The sequence below is a fragment of the Balaenoptera physalus genome (genome assembly GCF_965194825.1).
Source record: "Balaenoptera physalus genome assembly, chromosome: 15".
Taxonomy (NCBI): Eukaryota; Metazoa; Chordata; class Mammalia; order Artiodactyla; family Balaenopteridae; genus Balaenoptera; species Balaenoptera physalus.
Genome location: NC_138894.1, coordinates 56475819 through 56499823, shown reverse-complemented (window position 1 = coordinate 56499823; position 24005 = coordinate 56475819). Strand labels below are relative to the sequence as shown.

Here is a 24005-nt window from a genome sequence, read left to right as displayed (position 1 = left end):
ATGGGTTTGGCCATTTCCAAATTAAATAAATACTGACAGATGTTTACAATGCTAATCTAGGCTTCTAGCTGTGTCAATATGAATCTTTAGTCTAACTATTGTGACTGAATGGACTAATTAGTCACACAGGTTGAACTGAAAATCCTTATTGGTAATGAGGCCAAAACATTTTATTATTGTAAAATGCCAACGATGGATAGTTTCAACAACATGCCTCCAAAATCCAAGCTTTCATTGTTGGCATCTAACATGTTAGGAAACGGAATCATGCTTTAGTCAAGCAGTCATATATCTTCTTGTACTGAGCCAGACCCTAGTGATCATTAGTCTAAGCTCTTCATTTTACACATCAGGAAACTGAAGCTAGAAATTTAAGTGTTTTTGTTTGACCACAATTATACTGCTAATTAATGGCAAAGCTATGAGATTATCCCGACCTCCAGTAGATTGTGATTGTCTCTCATCCCGGGTGACTTCTATCCATCCATCCATCACTCACCCAGCCATCCTCCCATTCATCTATCCATCCATCCCAAACCATTTTGTTCTTTAAAGGATTTCATGTGATTATAAAGATACACAATGAAATAAATTTAAAATAAGTTAAAAGGTGGCAAAGGAGAGTATTGGCTTTTAGATAAGTAACCACTAAAATTATCATGAAGAAAACACACACAGATATCAGGAGACATATCCACAGCTGTTCTACCACTTGATATGGCAACACATTAAGTTGCACTAAAAATGGAACAAAATGAATGTTAGAGTTTAATTTTTTACTCCAGTTACAAAAATTCAAATATTGACAGAACTGCAGTTACTTTGAAATGGAGTAAACCCAGAAAGTTCTTTATTTACGTGTGGTAATCTTTTCGTAACTTATTTTTTTTAAAGACCTTAAACATCTTGTCTCTCATCTCTGCACATAAATGCATAACTAAATTCTTGGGGACAGAAAGAAAATGTAGATTATTGAATCTTTTCCTATTTTTCCCCTTGACTTAGAACACTGCAGGCCACGCTGGCTACAAAATTAACTCAATGAACTCTTTTGTCTCTCTTCTCATTAATGCACTGATGAAAACTTCCAAGGTCTCTCTTATTAACTTCTGTTTTCACGACGTAAGTGCTAATGAGATATTCAGCTTTGTCTCTCTCACACAACCATCATTAGGGTTTTGTCAAATTATCTTAATACACCTTGGGGATAAGTTAAGTGGAGGTGACCATTAATTAATAATACTGTGGTTTCTCCAGGTACAGTCTAGACATGCATTCATTGATCACAAGGAGCCACAGGCAGCTAGTTATCCCAAACACTTCTTTTCTACTGGGCAGGACCATGACCAATGTCCCCTTGATAGAGCTTTAACTTGGAGATATGTGAGAACTTCCATCCCACACAACGCTTGGAGTCTGGTTCAACAAGAATTAGGGATGTGGTTGGAAATGATGTTGATGAGGTTGACAGACAGTTGGTTTCCTGATTTTTTTTTGGACCCATTTGTTGAATATATGCAAGGTTCTATACCAATATCTTGCCAATATCTGAGCAGCACCTCTATGAGTGTTTCTATCGAGGAGTGATTGAGAGTAAATGTGATCTCGCTTAAATGTTATAATGTTATTTTGTTCATGCACTAAGAGATCCCATCCTTGCTGGTTATAGTTAAACTGGAACTCCAAGCTTTCATATCTGACTATTTCACTCCTTATGTTGAGTACTTTGGTTCCTTAATACATATTTGGAATGTTGTACGGTTGAACCACTTCAGTTTAATTTGCTGCATGCTGATCAATAATGGAAAATATATATCAAGTCTCAATCTGGATCTCATAAGTAATATGTATCATCTTGAAATGATTTCTGTGTTCTCAACAGTACATAAGAATATATATACTATATAGGCAAATATATATACTATGCATGTATATATATATACTATATATGTGACTAAATGTATATATATAATCATTTGTATATGACAAAATAACTTCTCTATCTCATAGGGATATTATGGGGATCCATTTTGATATGTGTGAAAGCACTCTGTAAATATGAAAGTTCTCACACAGCAATGTTTATATGTTATTATTACAACTAATACAGAATTATTTTTGTTCCTCACATGACAATATGAAGAACAGTTCTGGGGAGTGCCTAAAGAGGGCAGCCAAATATCCACTCAACTGAATATATTTCATTTTTATGTCTTGAAATCCTCCTGTCCCCTCAGTTGAATAGGATCTGTATCCCTCACTCCAACTGGCCCCTCACATAAATGTTGCTATTCTTGGGAAGATCTCTTTTACATCAGGATATGATTCACTTCAGCATTGCTTATTGAGTGCCCATGTTTCAGTCTCACTGGTAACCTACAAGATGGGCAGTGCCAATCCACGTCTGGCACTGTGATTCCCTCTTCTCCATGTCAGCGCTCCGGGAGAGTTACTGCACAGATGCAGGGCTACTGGAGTTCTCTCAAAATTCTCCTCCTTATTCACTTTCCTGGGACTTGGAAGATTGTGACAACTTGATTTATTTTATGCCCTCATCGAGAGTTTACTCTAAATCATGCCCTGTTATATCTAGAGCATTTAAATGAACAGAAAATAAGAAAAAAGAGATCACGTAGCAAACACTGCTAATTAAAGGAGAGAGAGACAGACAGACAGACAGAGAAACAGACAGAGAGAAGGAGAAGAAGGAGAAGAAGAGGAGGCTGATTCTAGGTGTGAGCCATGCAGCACAATGCTTCTTATTATAGTGGTTGTATTTGTAGTTATAACAAAACATTGCCCATGGTCGTGTTCCCTATATGGATTAATAATACGCGAATTAACTCTCGTAAGACACTGAGCGATATTTTCTTAGTGCATTAGAACAGTAGAGGTGTGTGCCTTTCCAAATTATATCTAAATTAAATCTAAAAGTTTGGGAACTGCGTAGGTGTATGTTTTATTTCATGTATTTCTGTGGGACAGAACTTATGTCTGTGTTTTATAGCCCTCGAACATCTATCACATCTATCACAGTTCAACAGAGTTGATTTAAAATGTCATCGCCATTGATTGTGCTGATTATTTCACAATGTATGTGTGTATCAAAACATCAACCTTAAACAATTTAAATTTGTCAATTATATGTCAATAAAGATAGAAAAAAATGCTATCAGGCTCTAAAACCTGGCTTATCTTCTTTAAGTATCTGTAATTTCAATAAAAGCACTTGATGAAAATAAGTATGATTGTGAAAATAGAATTAATAAAGTTGAGTGAAGGATTCATCTTGACTTAAAAAATAGAAGATATATTATACATGACACTTGCATTGGTAGAATCATTTCAAATAATCTTATTCCTGATGGTCATCCTAAGTTCACTACATCTAGGTGTATGTTTGCCACAATTGCCCATTTATAACAGCTCTTTAAATCTCAAAATAAGAGTGAGCAAGTATAGATTATTTTCCAGGAGTACAACTCCTAAGAGTGGGAGATGAGAATTGTGGCAAAAATCACACTTTTTCAAAGATTTTATCTGCCTTCTAACATCTCTAGAAGTGACAATGAAACTTTGTAACTGGTTTTTACATTATATCTCATGGCTGGAAATTTATGGTAGAGAAATAGCAAAAAGTGACATTATCTTTAACTGCAAAGAGAGAATGACTCAAAGCTAGAAGGAAGGAAAAGCTAAAAATGTCTTGCAATAAGTTGGTCTGCCTGCTTTTATGAAGCATCCCTGTCCGTTGAGAAAGCAATAAGATATAGCCTGCCTCAGAGAAAGGACGGAGAAAAAGAAAAAAATAGTTGACTGCCATTCTGGGTTTTTTTTCCTGTATGATATACCCCCAACTCTTCCAGTCTCCCCTGAATTCTACTGCCATAGTCTTACTTGTAAATACTTTCATTGGTTTATAAGGAAACTATGCCTTTATAATGCTTTCCTTCAAAATCTAACTACAGGATGAAACTTTTATCTTCTTCCTGAAATAAATTGCATGAAGATAAGGACTGGCTGAGACCAGCCATCAAATTCAGACCAAGACTTAAGTGCAGGACAGAACACACTCATGAAATTTGTATCTTTTTATTGATTCTTCCATGCATTCACTCATTCATTAATTCATTCATCCATTCACAATCATTTATTGAATACTTTTGATTAATAAGGGGTTATACAGAAGAGGAATATAATATGGAACCAGACTTCCCTCCCTTGAATTGCTTGGAGAACTTCAGGTGTATGACAAATGGAGGCCATCTATGAGCAGAAAATCCTCTCTTTACCCCTGACCATAGAAGGAGCATGGGTATTAGAGCTAGATAGACTGAGCTGAAATCTCAGCTCTGCCACTTATTAGCTGTTGATGTTGGGCAAATTATCTAGCTTCTCTAGGTTTCTTCCTATGTAAAAATGAAGTTATTTACACCTATTTTGAATTTTTATGAGGATGAAATTCTCTAGGGCTAGATAGGCACACTGTCTAACACAATGGCTGGCACTTAGAAGACGTTGTCGAGAGTATTTACTATGTAGACACAGCTGGCTCTGTACACATTCTCACTTTGCTCTCCTTGCAACATGGGAAGAGAAGTTTATCCTAGCCCTGGATTTCTGTGCTCTTCAGACACAGACATTCCCTTCACAAAGGAAGTATAATTTCCTGGCTTCAATTCACACTTCTATTTAAACATCCTATAAACAGAGTAAATTACATATTTGAAATCAGAGCTCTTTTTAAAACACCGCAAAAAACATCATAACTACCAGTGCATTGAAAAGCCAAGGGGCTTCTCTTCTCTTCTCCCTAGCTGCGTGATGTAACCAAGCATTTATCAAATCCTACTGTTTTCAGAGTTTGGAAACTTGAGTTATTTGTTCCAGTTCCCTTCTAGTAAAGAGAGGGAAACGCTAAGTTGGCACAGTCAGGAGTGCAGTATCATATCACTGCACCGACAGTGTCCAGCTCAGGAATAGATTGTGGTCTCCTGGCCCTCCATCCAGTTGGCACCCAACTCCTTCAGTTTCATATTTGGGTGTAGGGAAGACAAAAAAGAGAGGCAGGATTAATTTGTCACTTTTCCCAAGTTTCTCAAACATGATTTGTCTTTTTCAATTCTTCCCTAGGTTTTATTGAAAACTTTAAGCAAGCCCTTTGAAAAATCCCAGGGAATGTGGCCTTCTGACGTCCCCTGGAGCTGCCAGACTGGTGATCACTCAGTAGCTCCTGCAAAGCCCACTAAGGACCACCTGAAGAATGCACATTCAGATGCTGAAGGAGACGTTTGTTAACTGTCTTCTACTGAGGACTGGGAGCCTCATGAGAGAGTCTGCCTTTTCGTGCACACTTCATCAGATGGCATCTGTGTCTAAACTCTTCCCTGAGATCTTCGAGTGATTAACCGTGTCGTCTTTTGGATAGCTTTTCTCTCTTCCGCCTTGCATTTACAATCAGTTCCTCTCAATTCTGATGTGTTTCCTCGAAAGTTGCTATCATGCCTCTCCACCTGGAGGAGCCCTTTTCCTCCCCCACACACCTCTGCAATCCCTTAACCTTCTCTTCATCCTCATTACTGGAATGCCTGCTGATTAAGAACAAGAATTAAGCCTTCTATTCACCAAAAAATGTCACTTGTCATTATGAGAACTTTTGGAATCATTTAAGTGTCATCACGTAAACTGAAAGACAAGCTTCTCTTGATGGTTTCGTAACGCTGTTATGAGCATCAGTGCTACCTGCGACATAGCAGTGACCTCAGATGCCAAAGAGAATAGTATCCCTGCCCTGCTCCACAGGTCCTCAAACTACTCTTCTACTTTTGAGTTGATGTGCACTCTTATTAGTTTTTCTCTTTTGTCTATCACTGTCAGGCTTTATAGAGGCCCGTTTCTGTTTTATAACTTGCTCCTTCATATCTGCTTTGAGCTGGAAATCTAGACAATCAGATAACCAATGTTCTCTAACTATCTTAGAAACAGGGTCACAGAGCCTCTCAAACAAAACAGCCCAGGTGCTTCAGAGTCAAGGCTCATGGCTTAAAATACACAAGACTTGTTAGTTTCCTCAAAATGCAAAGTTCCTTTTGAAGGTAGTGCATTTATTGGTAAGTTAGCACCCAGTAATATTTTTACTATGATAATTCTCAAATAGGCTTTTCTTCATTAATTCCAAGAAACTCGACTGGAACTAGACTCCAAATACCTGAATCTCTATTTTCTAACATTTAGTCAAATAGAAGCCAAGCTTCCTTGGTGTTCTTCTGAGTTTGCAGGGAGGGAGATGAGCAATGTAGTAAGGAAAGTGGCTGCCTTATTATCTTTGACCTCCTTGCTTCCTGAAAAGATGGAGTGGGGGTACGCTGGCTTGTACTTAAAGGTAGAACCTGATGCTGACATGCAAGGGTTCAACTACATTTATCCAGAGTGAGTGATTCACTCAGTGTATCCTGAGTAGAGAGAGAGATCTGGTAGCCCCTTTTCTGGTTTCCCACGACCAGCTTTTCACTTGAGAAATTGAGGAATGCTAGTACTGCTCCCCAGTGACTCTGTGCATGGATATTAGACTTAGACCCAAATTTAAATCTGGAGTTATTAGAACTTGGGTGACCTACTTAACCTCTCATTTATAAAATGGGAAGGATGCAGTACCAATCTTGGCAGTGTAGTTGTAAGAATTAAGATAATCATGATCAATGAAGTATTTAGCACTATTCCTGGTTGTGAAATAAAAGTTATATTTTTATGGCAAGACAAGAGAAATTTAAACAAAAAATCTTCTCTGCCCTTTGGCCTCCTCTCTCCCCACACTGTGCTTTGTGTATCTGCATTATGCATCGACCAAACCTCCCACGTGAGCAAAAATACCTGCTCAACCATAACCAGCAACATTCTCCTAGCAGCAACACGACAACTCCTTAAAAGATGGCATTCCTTCTTGATCTTCTAAGGGGTCACATGACCCACCACGATGACGCTTAGATCTGAATTATGTAAACTGTCATCAATACATCATTTGATGTACAGCCCTGTCTCAAAAAAATCATATAATGGTGCCTTGATTTCTAACCAATGGGACAGTTCTCAGAGCTTTCTGAGATGCTCTTCCCGGGTTATAATCCTCAAATTTGGCTCAAATAAAAATTTCCATTTCTTCTTAAATCATTTTTGACCGATTAATTTTTCGTCAACCTGGTGCATAATAAACACTAAATAAATCTTAGCTCTTCTCACCTTCGTTATTATATAAGACACACACGTGTGTTACCTCTAGCCTACTGGGAGGCAGCACATTTGTTGTTAAAGTGGGCAAAACCCAACATCCTAATAACCACAATAGGTTGACTATCCACATTTGCCCTTGCCTAGAATAATACTGTGAAGTAGGAGGGGAAAAAAACTAAATATTGCATGAAGAATGCAAATGTGCTTTCTCCCTGAATGTTCTATTTTGGTTTTCAACTTTTAAACTTCACTTTATTTCAAAACATACTCCCAACCATTCCAAAGCATTTTCAAGTTGGAAAGCCTTCTTTTTGTTTCACAATAAGGTAACTGCAGGTGCAAACTCGAGGGAGACAGACCTTGGAAATTTTAAGTATGTTGCCATGGCAATGGCTTGCAAGAATGTGTATGAGTTTCATCTTAGCTCTCAAGCATTCAACCGAGTTCATACGTGGAGGTTCAAATTACTAGGCACACAATGTTTGCCATTCATCGTGTCTTGAAAGGTTTAGAAATAACTGTCTCTGTTGCTTATAGCAATCAGAAACTACAAAATTCTACCTATCTATCTATCTATCTCTCTATCTCTCTATCTATCTATGCAAATGTGGAGATCTAGTCATTCATTATCTACTCTTAGCTAGTCAATCTCACCAGTTTGGCTGCTCTAAGGGAAGCTGTATACATAAATTCAACAATAATCATTTTTGCCATTGTTACAAACAAAGAGTTGCACTCCCAATATGAAATAGCTATAAAATTTTTCTACTGAATTTCAAATTAATGTCCTCATTCAAAATGGATGTATCCTTAAAGAAGCATGATAATTATTTAGGGATGGTCAGTTAAAGCAAACTTTCAGTCTAATGAAATGTGGAGGATCTTTTTAAAAAGGTCCCATCCTATATGCAGGAAAGAAGATTAAAATGTGTAATTCTAGTCATTAAATCAAATGCCCCTACTCCCAGAAAGCGACACCACCACCACCAACAACAAAAAGACATACAAAGGAAGTAATTTTATCTCATTTGAACCATCACTATCTTAATTGCTCTTAAATGGTTCAGTTGATGCTTCTAAATTCCAAAACCCTCACAAGGAACTCATGATTCATTGCCAATAAAAGCAGTGATTCTTGACAAAAACACTTTCCTCCCATAAATGGAACCTACAGAACACTAAAATTGGAAAGTTTTAAAGTTATCTATTTGATATAAGAAATAATTCTTAACAAATTCTCTTCAAATTTCAAGGCTTTTTCCATCTAAATTTGCACTACGAAAATTAAGCCAATAATAAAAAAATTCACTCACCAGCAAAAAAAAAAAAAATGGATTTCTAAGAGTATATGTTCTTTAGTTTTCTAAGAGTATATGTTCTTTAGATCATTTGCAGCAAATGATCCATGATGATACAAAGTGCCCTACATGAAATGAGACAAGGGACCCTGCTATGTCCTGCATTCAGTTACTGACAAAACCTTCACAAAACTGTTATTAGCTACCAAAGCCTGGCAGTTATTTAAAATTCACTTTGCTGCTATAACTTTGACCCATCTTCCAAAACACACACACACACACACACACACACACACACACACAATCATTCTCTCTGTCCCTTACACTCCTTGATTTAACAGCTAGTTGACATACTTTAAAACTACAGTAGTGCTCCCCCATTCTAAAAAGCCTACAGCAGTGCTGGAATTAAACAAATGAGAACACAATAATTAGCTATGCAAACTGTCAAGTAGATCTAAAAAGAAAAACAACCCAGAAAACACAACAATCAGCAGTTTCAAGCTCTAACAAGAATCTACATTGAGTTCCCATTTATTTTAAACAAAAATACATTAGGTCTCTGAAAAAACATTCGCAGCAATTTCCATGGAAATAGGGCAAATCAGCTAATGGGTCTTTTACATCTCTAGTTTCTATGATGCTGATATAGTAGAAAAGTCTTTGGTCCTACACTCTTTCCAAATAATTTCTATCCTACTCCTCTATAACCAGATTCATTCCCAAAGTGAGTAGCATCTAAAATGGTTCCAAAGTGGATATGGAACAGGTATGTGGGTCAAATCACATCCTGTGACCCCTAATTCCCAAATCCCCCCCTAAGCCTCACTACAACAGTTTTATAAGAGGTAATGAAATTAAAGGGTAAACTGGAAAGGGAAAAGAATTGTTAAATTATCTGGGGCATTTGTGTGTGAATGGAAGGGAGAAGACATTCAATTCTTTGGGTGGAGAGTATGAATTACACAATTTGTAGCTAAATCTCTGGGATCCTTTACTACCTACCTGCTCCCTCTTACAACCATGTTGAGTCCCTATGAAGCAACACAGACTACTTCCAACATATACATGCTTTGTCTGAAATATCAATCTAATGCTTACATTGACGGTTAATGTTCCTTTAACCCATTATGCATCCAGTAATAGAATTAGAATATCAGATTTTTTAAAAAGTCTAGAATTGTGATGAACACATTTACTTTGAAACTTGTGTTTGCTTCAGTTCTTTTATCTTCCAACTTGTAGAACAACTGTCTGCTTTATAAAATTGAGAATGTAAGATGGGATGCCTGAAACTGGTCTAGGATAGGACATAGCATTCTGAAATTCGACTAGGAGTTCAGTCATTATCTAACCCATTGACCTGTGGCAAATCACTCCCCATTCCATTATAAGTAGGTTAGAGTAGATGACCCCTCAGGTCCCTTTAAAATATAATAATCAAGGGTAACACAAGAGAATCTTGTGGTACAGATAAGCCTCTTGATTTTGGTGGTGATTATATGAAGCTATACATGTGATAAAATTGCATAGAACTACACAGACACACACAGACACACACAATAAATGCATGTATAACTGGCAAAATCTGAATAAGCTCTATGATTTACATTCTGGTTTTGATATTGAACTATAGTTATATAAGATGTTAACATGGGGGGAAGTTGGATAAAGGGTGCAGGGGACCTCCCATATCTTTCTTTGCAGCTATCTGTGAATCTATAATTATTTCCAAAATTTTTTTAAAAATATATAAGTATCTAATACATGCATGCATACATAAATATAACAATCTTTGATTTCGTGAAATGGCTTGTTGACTGTCAAAGATAAATGCCAATATACAGGGCCTGAGGCTTTATCAATGAAGTGAAATTTATTGGTTCCAAACAATCCCCTTTTCAGCTAAACGTGATAATTTTTACCTAAAACAATTAGTGGTTTAAAGGTAGTTAGGATATTGACTATTTTTCCATGATTCGAAGTGAGGAAATTGTTATGTGACAGGTTGTTACTAGTGACACCATTTTTGCCAGCCCTTCTGTTATTTATTCTTGAATACTGAACCCTATGGATTAAGATACCAAATAACTAAAAATTTCAACAACATGCCTTTGATTTAAAAGAGAAAATTAAAACAAAATACAAATAAAACAAAACAAAACCAACACAATTCTAAAGGAAGTGTCAGGGAGTTACTAAAAATTGAATTCCTAATATTTATATTCTGAGGACTCTACAGTTTCTGTTCAATTAACTTCTCCTATGATGAGTAATCTTACTTTCTATTCCTAAAACCCTGTAGAATCCTATTCATCTAAGAATTAGGTTGTGCTCAATATAATTCCTTTCAATGTCATAGAATCCAGTGGACTCTCCTGACCTCCCTGAGGTCTAAAAATCATGGCTAGTGTCTTAGCAATTTTGTACCTATATGTTGGTCAAAGTTTGATTCTTAAGTTTCACCAATGGGGCAAAAGAAAGCAAAATAGATGCCTGTAGCAGACTTCTGTTAGAGGTAAAGTAGAAAAGAGTCAAAGAAAGCGGGAAACTATAAAGAAAAGAGTGAGCGGAAGGAAAGAGAAAAGGTAAGAAAAGGCTTCCCTCACCTATGTTTGGAGAGTGGTGGGGGACCCTCAGCCCATTTTACAGATGAGACCAATGATAGAGGTACTTCAGACTTAGAAAAGTAGGACTAATGTCTCACCCAGTGAGATATAAAACAGGTCTTGGGTTTCAAAATTCTAGAAAGGGATTTGAAAGAAAAGAAGCATTATAAAATGTACAAGTCAAAGTAAGTCAATCTATCAAATCACCTCTGCGCCAGGACTAGCCAACTAAACTGTATCTTTAGGATTTAGCTCTCTTGTGGCAGCAAAGACTACACTCCTCTTAAACAGCAAAGCTTAAGACACAGAACAGAAAAGAGCCTAGCAGAGGATTTTCCTGTCCTTGCACATCTTTCACCAAACAATACAAAGTAAAACACATAGAGGCAGTTTCTCAGTCACTTTAATTAAAAAAGGCAAAGAATGGTGAGTTACCTGATGAAATCCTTTTAGAACCCATGCATACTTTTCCCAGAGTTAATTCTACCAGTTACCATAAATTTAAAATGGTAGAACTACTCTTGCCAACTAAGGAATGTCACTCACTCCCTGGTTCTACAAGAATTGAGTCATTAGCCACTGAAGTTGCTGACCTGTGGTACACCTGGAAAATAATTTAGGGCAGAGATCAGGAATAAGGCACTCTGTGCTCTGGGAAAACTGGCAGGACAGGCCTTCAGATATTTATATATTTTCAGGAGAAAATTTTATGAATCCAGATTCTTGCATCTTCCCATAAATAGAAAATCATGAAAACCATGAACTGAGATATCTATTCCTCATGACGAGCAGCAACCTTCTACTGAGATGTATGCTTGATTGCATATACCCCCTTGCCAAACTCACACATATACTGGCTTCCTTGCCTACCTCTTTGGAGTAATTTCTCGTAGCTATCTGAGAGGCCATCTCCAGGCTATAGCCCTCAGTAAGCCCCCAAATAAAACCGAAACTCACAGTTCTCATGTTGTGCTTTTTCTTCTCAGTGGACACAACCAATAAAAGAATAAAATACATAATAGGTAATGAGCCAAGAAAGATACTAAGGGTGGTAAACATGTGTCAAAGCTGCTGTAACAGAATCCAGGCCTTTACTTCATGTGGCCATAATGAAAAGAGCTGGTGAAAGTGTGAGGCTATCACCTAACACTTTGCCCCTCTTTGCTCTCCCTAGGGCCACAGTGCCACAATGCATCTTAAGCTTTGCAGGGTCCAGGTAATGCTTTAAAGTTGAAGTGTTTCAAGCTAACTGTGTTCTAGAAGTCAAATCTATCATTATAAGACTACATTAAAAGCTAAGCCTCTACTGTACATATCAATTTGTACTCCAAAATGCTGGTTTCCCAGAGCATTCACCAAATCCTGTCTAGGTTTAGATGCTGATAAGAAATAGAAGAAAAAAAATTAAAAATGCAATCACTGCACCTTCCATGTATTAAGTCTTAAAACTGTAAATGTCAAAGTTCTAATTTCATTTCCTTGTGTCTACGAATATTTCCCTGCTAAATATTTCAAATTACTATAGACACTCACAAGCTATATTAGTTTTTACAGCTAAATTATGAACATTCATAAAAACAATTTGTCCTACACATCTAACCTTTTGTTCTCAATACAGACCCAGTTTCTTTTTCACATTTATAGAAAAATGCTTACAAAGTCTTGTTCTCTGAGGATCTCATCTGGCAGTGATTAAATTTATTTTTCATAAATCTTTATTGGTGATGAGAATTTTTCTCAGACTGTGCTGTTGATTGCTTATGTTACCTCTTTCCTTACCACTTTCATTAGAAGTCTCATTGTACCTTGTTTCTTAGAGAAGAATTTGAAACTGATTTGGGGACGAAGGACTTTTAGTCCGGAGTATGCAGCACTTTATGAAATATTTAACCATACAAAGCCTAAAAATACACATGGTAGGTACAGCATTCACATGGGTAATTATTTAGTAGATTCAGCACATAATTTTACACCACAGGGTTCTTATTAGGAACACCAGAAAGGGAATCAGAGTTTCTTGACACATGGTAATAAATATTTTCACTTACAATGAATAATTTAGCTCTTTTGGTATTCACTGTATGAAAAATAGATTTGAAATAATTTCAGGGTCTGTTAGCAAAGGTGAAGGTTTTGGAACACAGGGAGAAAACAGGGAGCATGGGGCCACTTTTCCCTTGTCTTCACAGAATTTTGCTTGTTTTTGTGATGCATACACTGCAGATTTTCCCTCATTTGTCAAGATGATGTCAAAATGAAAAGATGTTGTTCCTTCTGTAGCATTTCCTATTGTTAGTTTTTAGGATTCCAAACCGTTAATTATGTGGAATTTACCAGCCTTGCCCATAGAATGCTAATAAGTCTCTGTATTCTTCACTATGGAAGAAAAAGGAGATTTCCCTCCAATTAATGCTAGCCATGACTGGAATTATTCTCCCACTAGTTTCAAAATGAAAATTTCATAAGAAAATCTCAGATGCAGATTCATCTAAAAAGTCAGGGGAGACGACTCAACAAAATGAAAAGCAGTCTATGTTTTAAGACCACTTTTCTTTAAAAACTTTTTCTTTTAAAGGAAATTCACATTTATTCACACTCTGAAATCATAAAGTATTAGAGCTGCAAACCCCTCACCTTACAAATGGGGAAGTCAAGCAGCAGAAATTTAAGTAGTTGGTTTTCACCACACCAGTAGCAGTAAAACTTTCTCTATTATAATGTCTTTATATAAATCTATTAAAATAAAATGTTTTACAATTATATAAACTCCAAAAAATAACCTATACACAATGGGACATTTTGAACTTGAGGTGAATTGGGGCAGTTGTAAGGACAAGTCTAAAATTTAGGAGAGTTTTCTATGCTGAGAATGGTAAAATTTCCCAAGGAAACAGAGAAAGGAAAAGAGAGTCTGTGACCAACTTCAAAATAAAACCAACATTGATAAGGGTGGGAAGAAAAAAACAATTGTTTGTCCTCCTAATATACTTGACTGAATGTTTCCTAGTAGAAATTTGGGGTAGCCCAGTGGGAGGAATTCTCTTAGGTACTTGTGGGAATCAAACCAAGTGATGCTGAAAATTTCCAAAAGTAGTTTGATGTCACTCAGTGGCATCTATGACACAAAAATTCTAAAAGCAAATCATTTCTCAAAGGGCATACTGAATGCTAATTTCTTAACTTTGACATAAGTACAATGCTTATATAAGATGTTAACATTAGGGGAAGCTGGATGAGAGTGAACTCTCTTTAATAGGTTTGTAACATTTCTATATATTTAAATTATTTCAAATTAAAACATTTATTTAAAAACTAAAAAATAAAAGAATCATACTGATCTGATCAAATCCTATGTATTACATATAAGTTGGGAAAACTGGTATTTATAAAATAATTTTCTTTTAAAACAGATACAGATATGTTCATAAAGGAAAAAATACAACTACAACCATAAAAAGTAACCTATGAATTCCCCACTTTTGTAATATTTACAGACATAAAACATGTATTATCCTCATTTGAATGGCATCTTTAGAAATGATCTTACATGGTAGACTTTCAAATAAACCAAGAATATACGTTTCTACTTCATCTCATCATTTTAAACCCTCATACCTCTTCCTAAAGAATTAAAAGAGTTGATGCATCATTTAGGGAATAGCTAGGTAGAGAGAGAGAGGTTAAAGTCAGTATTTATTTTGTTATTGTGTCAGTAGTCTTCTGTTTAAAATGACAACATCTGTTGCAACTGAAATCTCACTGGCTCTTTGGAAAACTAGAAAGTCAGGAATCTCAGAAAACCTTGTTGCACAGATGCCTCTAAACAGTGACCTGAGCTTACTGTCTCTAGCTTGAGATTTTGAAAAATAATCAAAAACTATTCAGTTTGATATTTTATACCTAGGTATTATTTCAATCAATTCTAATGAATGGTTCATGAAGTTTCCCATAATTATTCACTATATTTTAAACTACTTACTGAGGAAACAATAGTAGTTCAGTAACATGAGTAGACTATTTACATAATTATCACTTATTCAAAATTGTTCCACTTCAGGCCAGACCTTTGTTTCCTGCCTATATCCTCCCATGTTCTATTTTCTTTTTGATGGGTGCCCTTCAAAAAGAAAATAGAATCAAAGATAGAGAAAGAAGTAGAGTCAGGCATATTGAAAATTATTGCTGGAGTAATTTACAAATACACTTATTTATACCTTAGTGGCCTGAGATAGTTATATTTACTCCAAAGTGTCTTATTTACTCTTGGAAAAGTGACTCAATATTTCAAGTCATCCCATCAATAAAAAGAAAACAATTTCTTATTTTTTAAGGGAAAACATTTAGCAACAATGGTTAATTTTAACAAATAAAGAAAATAAATACAAACTAAATATGCAGGTGATTTTTAACTAAAAACAGTTGTACACATTTTGTATTACTTTTATCATTCATAGAGCATGAAAACTGGTTTAAGAAATCAATATGTTGTCCTGAGAACATGTAGAACAGGAAGCAACCACATTGACTGATTTTGAGACAAGCTACTTGGGATCTTGCTTCATATTCCAATACCCTCAGTGCCCTAAACACCACTTCAGAGGCTGGTATTGGTGTTACAGGATGTGTAGCCCACCTGATTTGTCCTGATTTTGTGTTACCTTTTACTTTATAACTGGATAACTAGGGCTGCTCAAACAAATTCAGAGAACATACAGCAGAAAAACATCAGAGCATCTACTTAGCCCTTATTGAACTCTCCTTTCTCTAAGCTACCATGAAGTGTGTAATAGATGCTCAGCAAAAACGTGTTCATTAATTGAGACTATAGGGTGAAATTATTCAGCCTTCAATACCTCTCTAGTTTTATATGTGTTTGTCCTTTCTCCTCAGCTGGACTTTTAACAGCAAGTGTCTTATTTTCCTTTGAGTCACCCATGACATCAAGCATCTACTGATCTATCAATCAGTAGATATTTTAACAGATCTTAACTATTAAATGTACCAAAAAAACACTGAGATACATGCTTATATATTATAATTTTCAACATTCTGGAAAGAGATGGTATACTTCTTGAAGGCTTAAGAAAACTCTTGGCAAACCCAAGAGTAGCTATTACCCTGAAATTTCTAGTTTTTCTATGTAAACTATTATGTAGCAGCTAAATATTTAGCAGTGTTTTATGCAGACACACATATTCATACACACACCACATTCAACTCTGAAAATATTGTAGTCCTACTACAAACCCAATGGATAGGTGATTCACTCAAATCTAACCGTGCTAATTGAGAGAAGTCATGGCACATGATGGAACACAATGATTTTTCAGCCCATGGGAGGTTAAGTGGTCTAGAGAACACATCTGGTCATGCAAGATAATCCATTATGTAGATAGTTCACACATGGGTCATTGAGAATTGATGCCTGGGGCTATATCTATGCAACTCCAAAATAAGGAGCTTCAAAAAAAATATCAGAATTCTATGCAAACTTTTTGATTTGACAATAAAATAGAGTGTTCTGAAGTCATAAAGGTAGTCTTAGTCATATACATACATAGTATTTATATATGTAATCTATATTTTGTATATATAATAAATAGTTTTTAATTATAAGAAAATTCATTTCAATGGAAGATTGATTGGGACGGCATTGTCTTTGAAGCTGTAGTAGAGTTTTTAATTTGAAAAATGTGAAGAGGTTGGACAGATGAAGGCATTTGCCCACACCACTAAACCCCCATATCATCTATGAATTTACTAATAAATCTAGGCTGTGAGGTTATGTAGTTACATTTTTGGTCTCAAATATGCTTACAGTCAAGATTGTAGCCCTACCAAACCTGTCATGTTTAAATAAAAAAGTCGTGGAAACAAACATGAGAGCATACAGACTCCAGGACTGATGTCTTTCAGAGACTGATTTCTTTTGGTCCCCTAAATAATATTCAAGTCATTCCCATCATTATATGAAGTTTTTGTCTTTTAAACTAAGCAATACCTAAGGTAATGAAGCCTGAAGCCTTTATAGCAAAAGACATTGCATTTAGTCATGGGAAAATAGTAAGAAAACTTTTTTGAGCCTTTTTTGCTATCAGGAAAACAATTAAATTGTGGCTTAATCTGCAGTCTCTCTCTCTCTCTCTCTCTCCCCATATATATATATATATATATATATATATATATATATATAAATATTTTTTTTCACAACAATGAAAACAAAAATGTATAATTGATTTTTGCGGGGGAAATAGTTCTCAGTTTCCAACGCATAATCAAGTGAATTCAAATGAGGGTGAAAATTTGAGGGGAAAATGAAAGTGTGTAGTGATAATCACACATAATTTATGACACAAAACTAGAAAATCTCTCTCATATATTTTTGCTTTTTCATGGTTATTATTTAGTTTAGACTTATATGCTGTCTTAATTTTCTGTGAGACACTAGAGATACCCATGGGTTTATATCTGTCTGTGATTCTCCCCAGTTATTCTGTATACTGGAAATTGCCTATCTACTAGATATGTTGTGCTTGGCTCCATTCTCTGTGCTAGAGTAATGAGGGAAGGGAGCCTTCAGGAGATTCAAGTATCAACTATCAAGTAAATGTAAATAAGATAGCAGAAAATAAAATCAATCTTTCTGGGTCAATATGGTAACCTTAATAGAAATCAATGACATTCAAAGCCTAAATATACACAAAAATGTATGAGCAGAACTTGGTGTCATTATATTCTGCTGAATTTATATATAGTTTATTGTTTCTGTTTAGTAATAGAGGTCTGGAACAAATGGCATTTGAGTCCATAGACAGGTAAAGCAGCAGAGGAATAAAGTACTGGGAGTAGAGGAAATGGGAAGTGAAAAAGAAGACTGAATTAATAAAAGGCACCACTTGGTCTAAGTATAATTAAATATCCACTAACTCTGTTCACCTATATCTTGCTGGTGCTTATAACACCGGAATTAAGAGCACTAATTTTGACACAGCAAAATCTTGTTTCAAATGGGTTATTTTCCAAATGGGCAGAGTGTAAGCTTAGTTCTTGAAACATTTAAATTTAATATAGGCAAAGACTGAAAGTTCTTGGCTACATACTTTATTTTCCCATTTGAAAACTACAAAGTATAAGCTAAAAGGGCTTTTCCCATCAATTAGCAATCTGCCTACCGCATCCATCATATAGTTAATTGATTGCGCTTGTAGTTTATAAATGCACCCAGATGCTGTGGAATGAGCACATTTTGTAAATTAAAGGAGCATATGGAACGCACACAGACAGTAACATTTCATCATAACTACCCAAAACATCCTTAATATGCAATGCTACATCACTAATTACTTCGTAAATATGTAAGCATTTCCTGGTTAATGTCTTGGTGAGAAATTTGCTTGGCAGTTGACCCCAAATGCTACTGTGACCAGACATTTAATACCACTTCAGGGCTCTTCTAGTTTCATTCTACAGAAGGAGAACGTGGCACTCAGCATATTAGGCAACTTGACTGTGCAAAGTCAGTGAAAATATTTATTCTTTAACACTGGGTTATCTTGCTTAATGAACACCAGTCAACCCTCCAAAACATAAATGTCTATCCAAAGATCTGTCTGTGGGCACTATTTCTTTCTAAAAACGTTAGAGGGAATTTGCCAAGTGGGGAGAATTTTGCTGCTTAGTGGACTCTTTAATTTCTAAGAACAGGGCACTGGAAGAAAAGGACTGGAGAAAGTATAAGAAATTGGTCTCATTCGTTAACTCTGGGAAAATCAATATAAATGATTTGAATAAATTATCCTAAATGTATCTCAGGATATTAAAGGTAAAGGTTTTCATTCACTTTATCTAGGTCATAATTCCTTGTCAAGCCAAGGTTCAAGAGGCAGTCAAAAGAGACATGCAACATGGCTAAATTTCCTTTGGAAAATGGAAATTCTCTCCATACACAAGGTCCACCAACCAAATGATTAAGAGAGCTGTGGGTGACCCACAGAGTAAGAGATGTGTACTTAAACTTTTAAAATCTGTGTTTCATTGGTACATTTTGGCAGCATGATTTTGGCAAAATTCAGTTGTACTTAGGACTGGAAATTGTGTCTGGGTTCACCTTAGAATTTTGAAATAATCATTGAAATCACAGAATTCAGAAGTAAATTGATTTTTCATTCTTTTTCAGTCCTATGACCCTTCTGGGCAAAGACTGTGCCCTTGGGTGACAGAAGGCTTGATTAATTTCATTGCAGAATTTGAACTGGGCATTGGTCAAGCCCCCAGCCTTCATGATAAAATCAACAAATACTTAAATAAAACATTTAAAGTTATTCTAGAAATGAACATCTATTTATAAGCCAGAAGTAAAATAACAGTAGATTAGTCAGCATGAGCTCCTAATGTTTTCATAATTCAAAGCTTACTTAGGGAAAAAGTCAGCAAGCCCTACTGATGCTTGAATCGTTAAAGTCTGATAAATAAGTTTAGTAGTTATTGCCATATTTATATTTAGATACAAATGACTCAAATAATATGACAACTTAATTTGAATTTTGCTCCTATTGAATACTTTTTCCTGAATATGGCAAAGAGGAAAAGGTTACAAACAACAACAAATGGCACACCGTTTATAATCTGGTAAAGTACCTTCTATTCATGGGATTTCTTTCCTAATCTATGAAGCAGGGGTTACCTAACTCAATGAAAAATAGTTGTCACAACAGACATGACATTCTATCTCATAATTAAAGGACGATACAATCAGAAGTTCCCTTGAAAAGAGGGGCCAGGCTTCCTTCACTATTAAGCCCACTCCTCCCCTCCTCCCTCCCCTTTTCTGAGATTCAACCCCTTCTGTTCTCCATCTGCTCCGCCCCCGCCTATTGTCTCCTCTCCCTGCCAAGCATGCCAATCCCATCTGGCCATACTCTTGCTTTTGCTGGCTCTAATTCCCATGGGCCTAGGAAATACTTGAATGCCAAGGCTTTTCTCCTCTTCAGGAGAATAAGGATAGCTAGGAGACTATCAAACAATTATCCGAAGAATTCACACTCATGAACATGCACATGATGTCTCGAATACGCAAACAGCACTTTTAGAATCCTCTCTTAGGCTAAAATCAAAAAAAATGTTTCTAATTCTCTCACCTCGGATGCATTTTTAAAAACTGAAATCTTACTGTCTTTGAAATAATCGAAATTTATATTTCAAAAATATAAAAACGTTCATTAATCCCAGACATGCATTTTTTTTCAGTAAGCAGAATTAGTGTAAATAAATGTTACTCAAATCTTACCATCGTGAAATATTTCCATTAATTAATCAGGTTTAATAATCACTAATACATTTTCTGCAGCACCAAACATACATTTAATTCACACATTACACCTTTACGAATTCTCAACGAAAACCCACTCTGCCACAAAAGCATGCATGGTCAGAATCTAAGCATATTTAGGCAAAATAATCACCAAGTCACTAACAATAATAAAGCAGTCTGGCAAGTATTGAAAGCAGCTTTTATTCATGCTTTTACTCGAATCAACTTAATACACATATATAAACACACACCCCACAATTTTTGGTTGTTTCTGCCACAAGCATGCTCATAAACCTCTGAAGCTCACGCAACAAACAAAAGTAGAAGCAACCATGCTCAGGGTTTAAGGACATTTAAAAATTTAAAACAACCTTTCTACATTTCATACAGAGCGTGCATAAATTTGACATGCAATCTCCAAGAAGAAACATTTTAATATAAATCTTAAAATTAGTTTATCCAAAAGAGTTTATTCTTATTTTCATTATTATTGTTCTCAGGCTTCTGGTATCTTAAACCCTGCATGCTGCAGTTCTAAGCTGTGCTGAGCACCGGCTGTGATAGAAGAAGCTACCTGCGAGTTTTCACAGTGCCATCTCATATCCATGTCTGTCTGGCTACCCTGCGTGCTTAGAGCTTTTTTCTTAATTCTTAATGGAAATCCTAGGAAATTTAGTCCATCCTCTGAAATCAATACTGGTGACAGGAGAGCTCCCTGACTCAGTGGGAGATCAAGATGATAAATTGCCTGCGCATCAGCCTGGCCTATCAGTGCCCTGCACACAGATGGGCGAGAAAACACACAGAAAAGGCTCTGTCAGTCACGTGTCACCAACGAGCCAATGGCTGATGCGCTACTGCAGGAAGGGATGCTGCAGTTCCGTCTGCAGTTGACGAGGCTGTTCGTACACAGACCAGCCCGTGCCCAGCTCAGAAAGTCTTGGCAGTCTCTGCTGTCAAATTTGCTCCCCCACTGTGACTGCATAGGGAAACGGACATTGCCCTAAACCCCGACCCAAATAAAGACCTATTTTCATGCACAGGAATTTTACTCTGTATTACTTTGTAATCCAATGTGACAGCTCAGCAGAAAGGAAACTACTTCTTAACATCCCAACCCTTCAACTCTTCTTACGTGCTTCCCTTCAGATGATTATCACCTTTTCAACTAATATTAAATTAGAAGCCTTAAACTGTGCAATTAGCATGCAACCCTCCTAACAGAATCGGCTCAAAGCTTTGTAATTGTAATTATAATTTTATTTTCAAGTTAATGAATGGCATTTTTTGAATGCCCCGTTTATAATGAGTATTTTCAGGGGATAATTTTGTAAAGGCAATTATGCAACATTAAGAAGTACATTACTATGCTTTTTTTTGCCAATTAGAGCTGTTTCTCTTTAAAGACAAATTAAGTCCCAATAAATATGCCATGTTATCGATGGTTAAAAAGACAAACAAGGTCACCTTATTTTTGATAAAGGAGGCAAGAATATACAATGGAGAAAAGACAGCCTCTTCAATAAGTGGTGCTGGGAAAACTGGACAGCTACGTGTAAAAGAGTGAAATTAGAACACTCCCTGACACCATACACAAAAATAAACTCAAAATGGATTAAAGACCTAAATGTAGGCCAGACACTATAAAACTCTTAGAGGAAAACACAGGCAGAACACTCTATGACATAAATCACAGCAAGATCCTTTTTGACCCACGTCCTAGAGAAATGGAAATAAAAACAAAAATAAACAAATGGGACCTAATGAAACTTCAAAGCTTTTGCACAGCAAAGGAAACCATAAACAAGATGAAAAGACAACCCTCAGAAGGGGAGAAAATATTTGCAAATGAAGCAACCGACAAAGGATTAATCTCCAAAATTTACAAGCAGCACATGCAGCTCAATATCAAAAAAACAAACAATCCAATCCAAAAATGGGCAGAAGACCTAAATAGACATTTCTCCAAAGACGATACACATATTGCCAACAAACACATGAAATGATGCTAAATACCACTAATCATTAGAGAAATGCAAATCAAAACTACAATGAGGTATCACCTCACACCAGTCAGAATGGCCATCATCAAAAAATCTACAAACAATAAATGCTGGAGAGGGTGTGGAGAAAAGGGAACCCTCTTGCACTGTTGGTGGGAATGTAAATTGATACAGCCACTACGGAGAACAGTATGGAGGTTCCCTAAAAAACTAAAAACAGAACTACCATACGACCCAGCAATCCCACTACTGGGCATATACCCTGAGAAAACCATAATTCAAAAAGAGACATGTAACACAATGTTCATTGCAGCTCTATTTCCAATAGCCAGGACATGTAAGCAACCTAAGTGTCCATCGACAGATGAATGGATAAAGAAGATTTGGCACATATATACAATGGATTATTACTCAGCCATAAAAAGAAATGAAATTGAGTTATTTGTGGTGAGGTGGATGGACCTAGAGTCTGTCATACAGAGTGAAAGAAGTCAGAAAGAGAAAAACAAATACTGTATGCTAACACATATATATGGAATCTAAAAAAAAAAAAAAAGAAAAAAAGAAAAGGTTCTGAAGAACCTACGGGCAGGACAGGAATAAAGACACAGACATAGAGAATGAACTTGAGGACACGGGGAGTGAGAAGGGTAAGCTGGGACGAAGTGAGAGAGTGGCATGGACATATATACACTACCAAATGTAAAATAGATAGCTAGTGGGAAGCAGCCGCATAGCACGGGGAGATCAGCTCGGGGAGATCAGCTCGGTGCTTTGTGTCCACATAGAGGGGTGGGATAGGGAGGGTGGGAGGGAGAAGCAAGAGGGAGGAGATATGGGGATACATGTATATGTATAGCTGATTCACTTTGTTATAAAGCAGAAACTAACACACCATTGTAAAGCAATTATACTCCAATAAAGATGTTTAAAAAAAATACAAACAAAATAAAACAACAAAAAACAAAAATACAAACAAACAAGCACCAAAGGATGTACACATCCTGCTTCCCAAAGCCAGAAAAATAAATGAGTTATCCTGTGTTGGAAATATGTACTTATTTTTTGCCTTTCCTCTAAAATTTAAAGTAATCCTTCGTAAGCAAAGGCTCCACATCTGAAATACCATATGGAAATATATCCCCAATACATCTGCATTTATTGATCATTCTGTAATAGCAGACATGTTGCACAGTTCAAGGTAACTGAGATGATTGTATCCTGTCTGACAAGGAAGGTTTTAAGTTGTGAGACTATGGTGTGTTTCAAATGGCGGTATCATGGAGATACTTTCTAAAAAGCTTAAAAGAAACATTGAATGATCTTCAGGAATAACCTTTATATCACAAAGAGTACCTGGGGAACCTCTATTGTTCTTTATGGCCCAGTTTTCATTATCTCCATGCATTTTCAAGGACTAATTCTAACCCCTTTTAGAGTCACTCAATACTACTAAGAAAAAATCTGAGACTAAATCGTGATAGGTATGCCATAATAAGTAAATTGCCACTGAGGTTTAGAAGGCTTAATTCCAAAGCTCATTTTGTCTTGGCAACTA

At 36.2% G+C, this 24005-nt stretch overlaps 1 protein-coding gene across 27 annotated transcripts in view; it reads right to left on the bottom strand.

Annotated features, from left to right (window-relative positions):
• The window catches only part of NRXN1 (neurexin 1), a 1120109-nt gene that overhangs the window by 32510 nt on the left and 1063594 nt on the right, over positions 1–24005 (bottom strand). The window contains exon 1 of one of the 27 annotated variants that reach the window (XM_082427630.1): positions 21019–23169. The exons of 25 other annotated variants lie outside the window; for them this stretch is intronic. In XM_082427630.1, the coding sequence (XP_082283756.1) occupies positions 21019–21051 (33 nt within the window). In that variant the 5' untranslated portion in view covers positions 21052–23169. Of the gene's footprint in view, positions 1–21018; positions 23170–24005 lie in introns of those variants that run through there. One more of the 27 variants, XM_082427629.1, reaches the window with a different exon arrangement.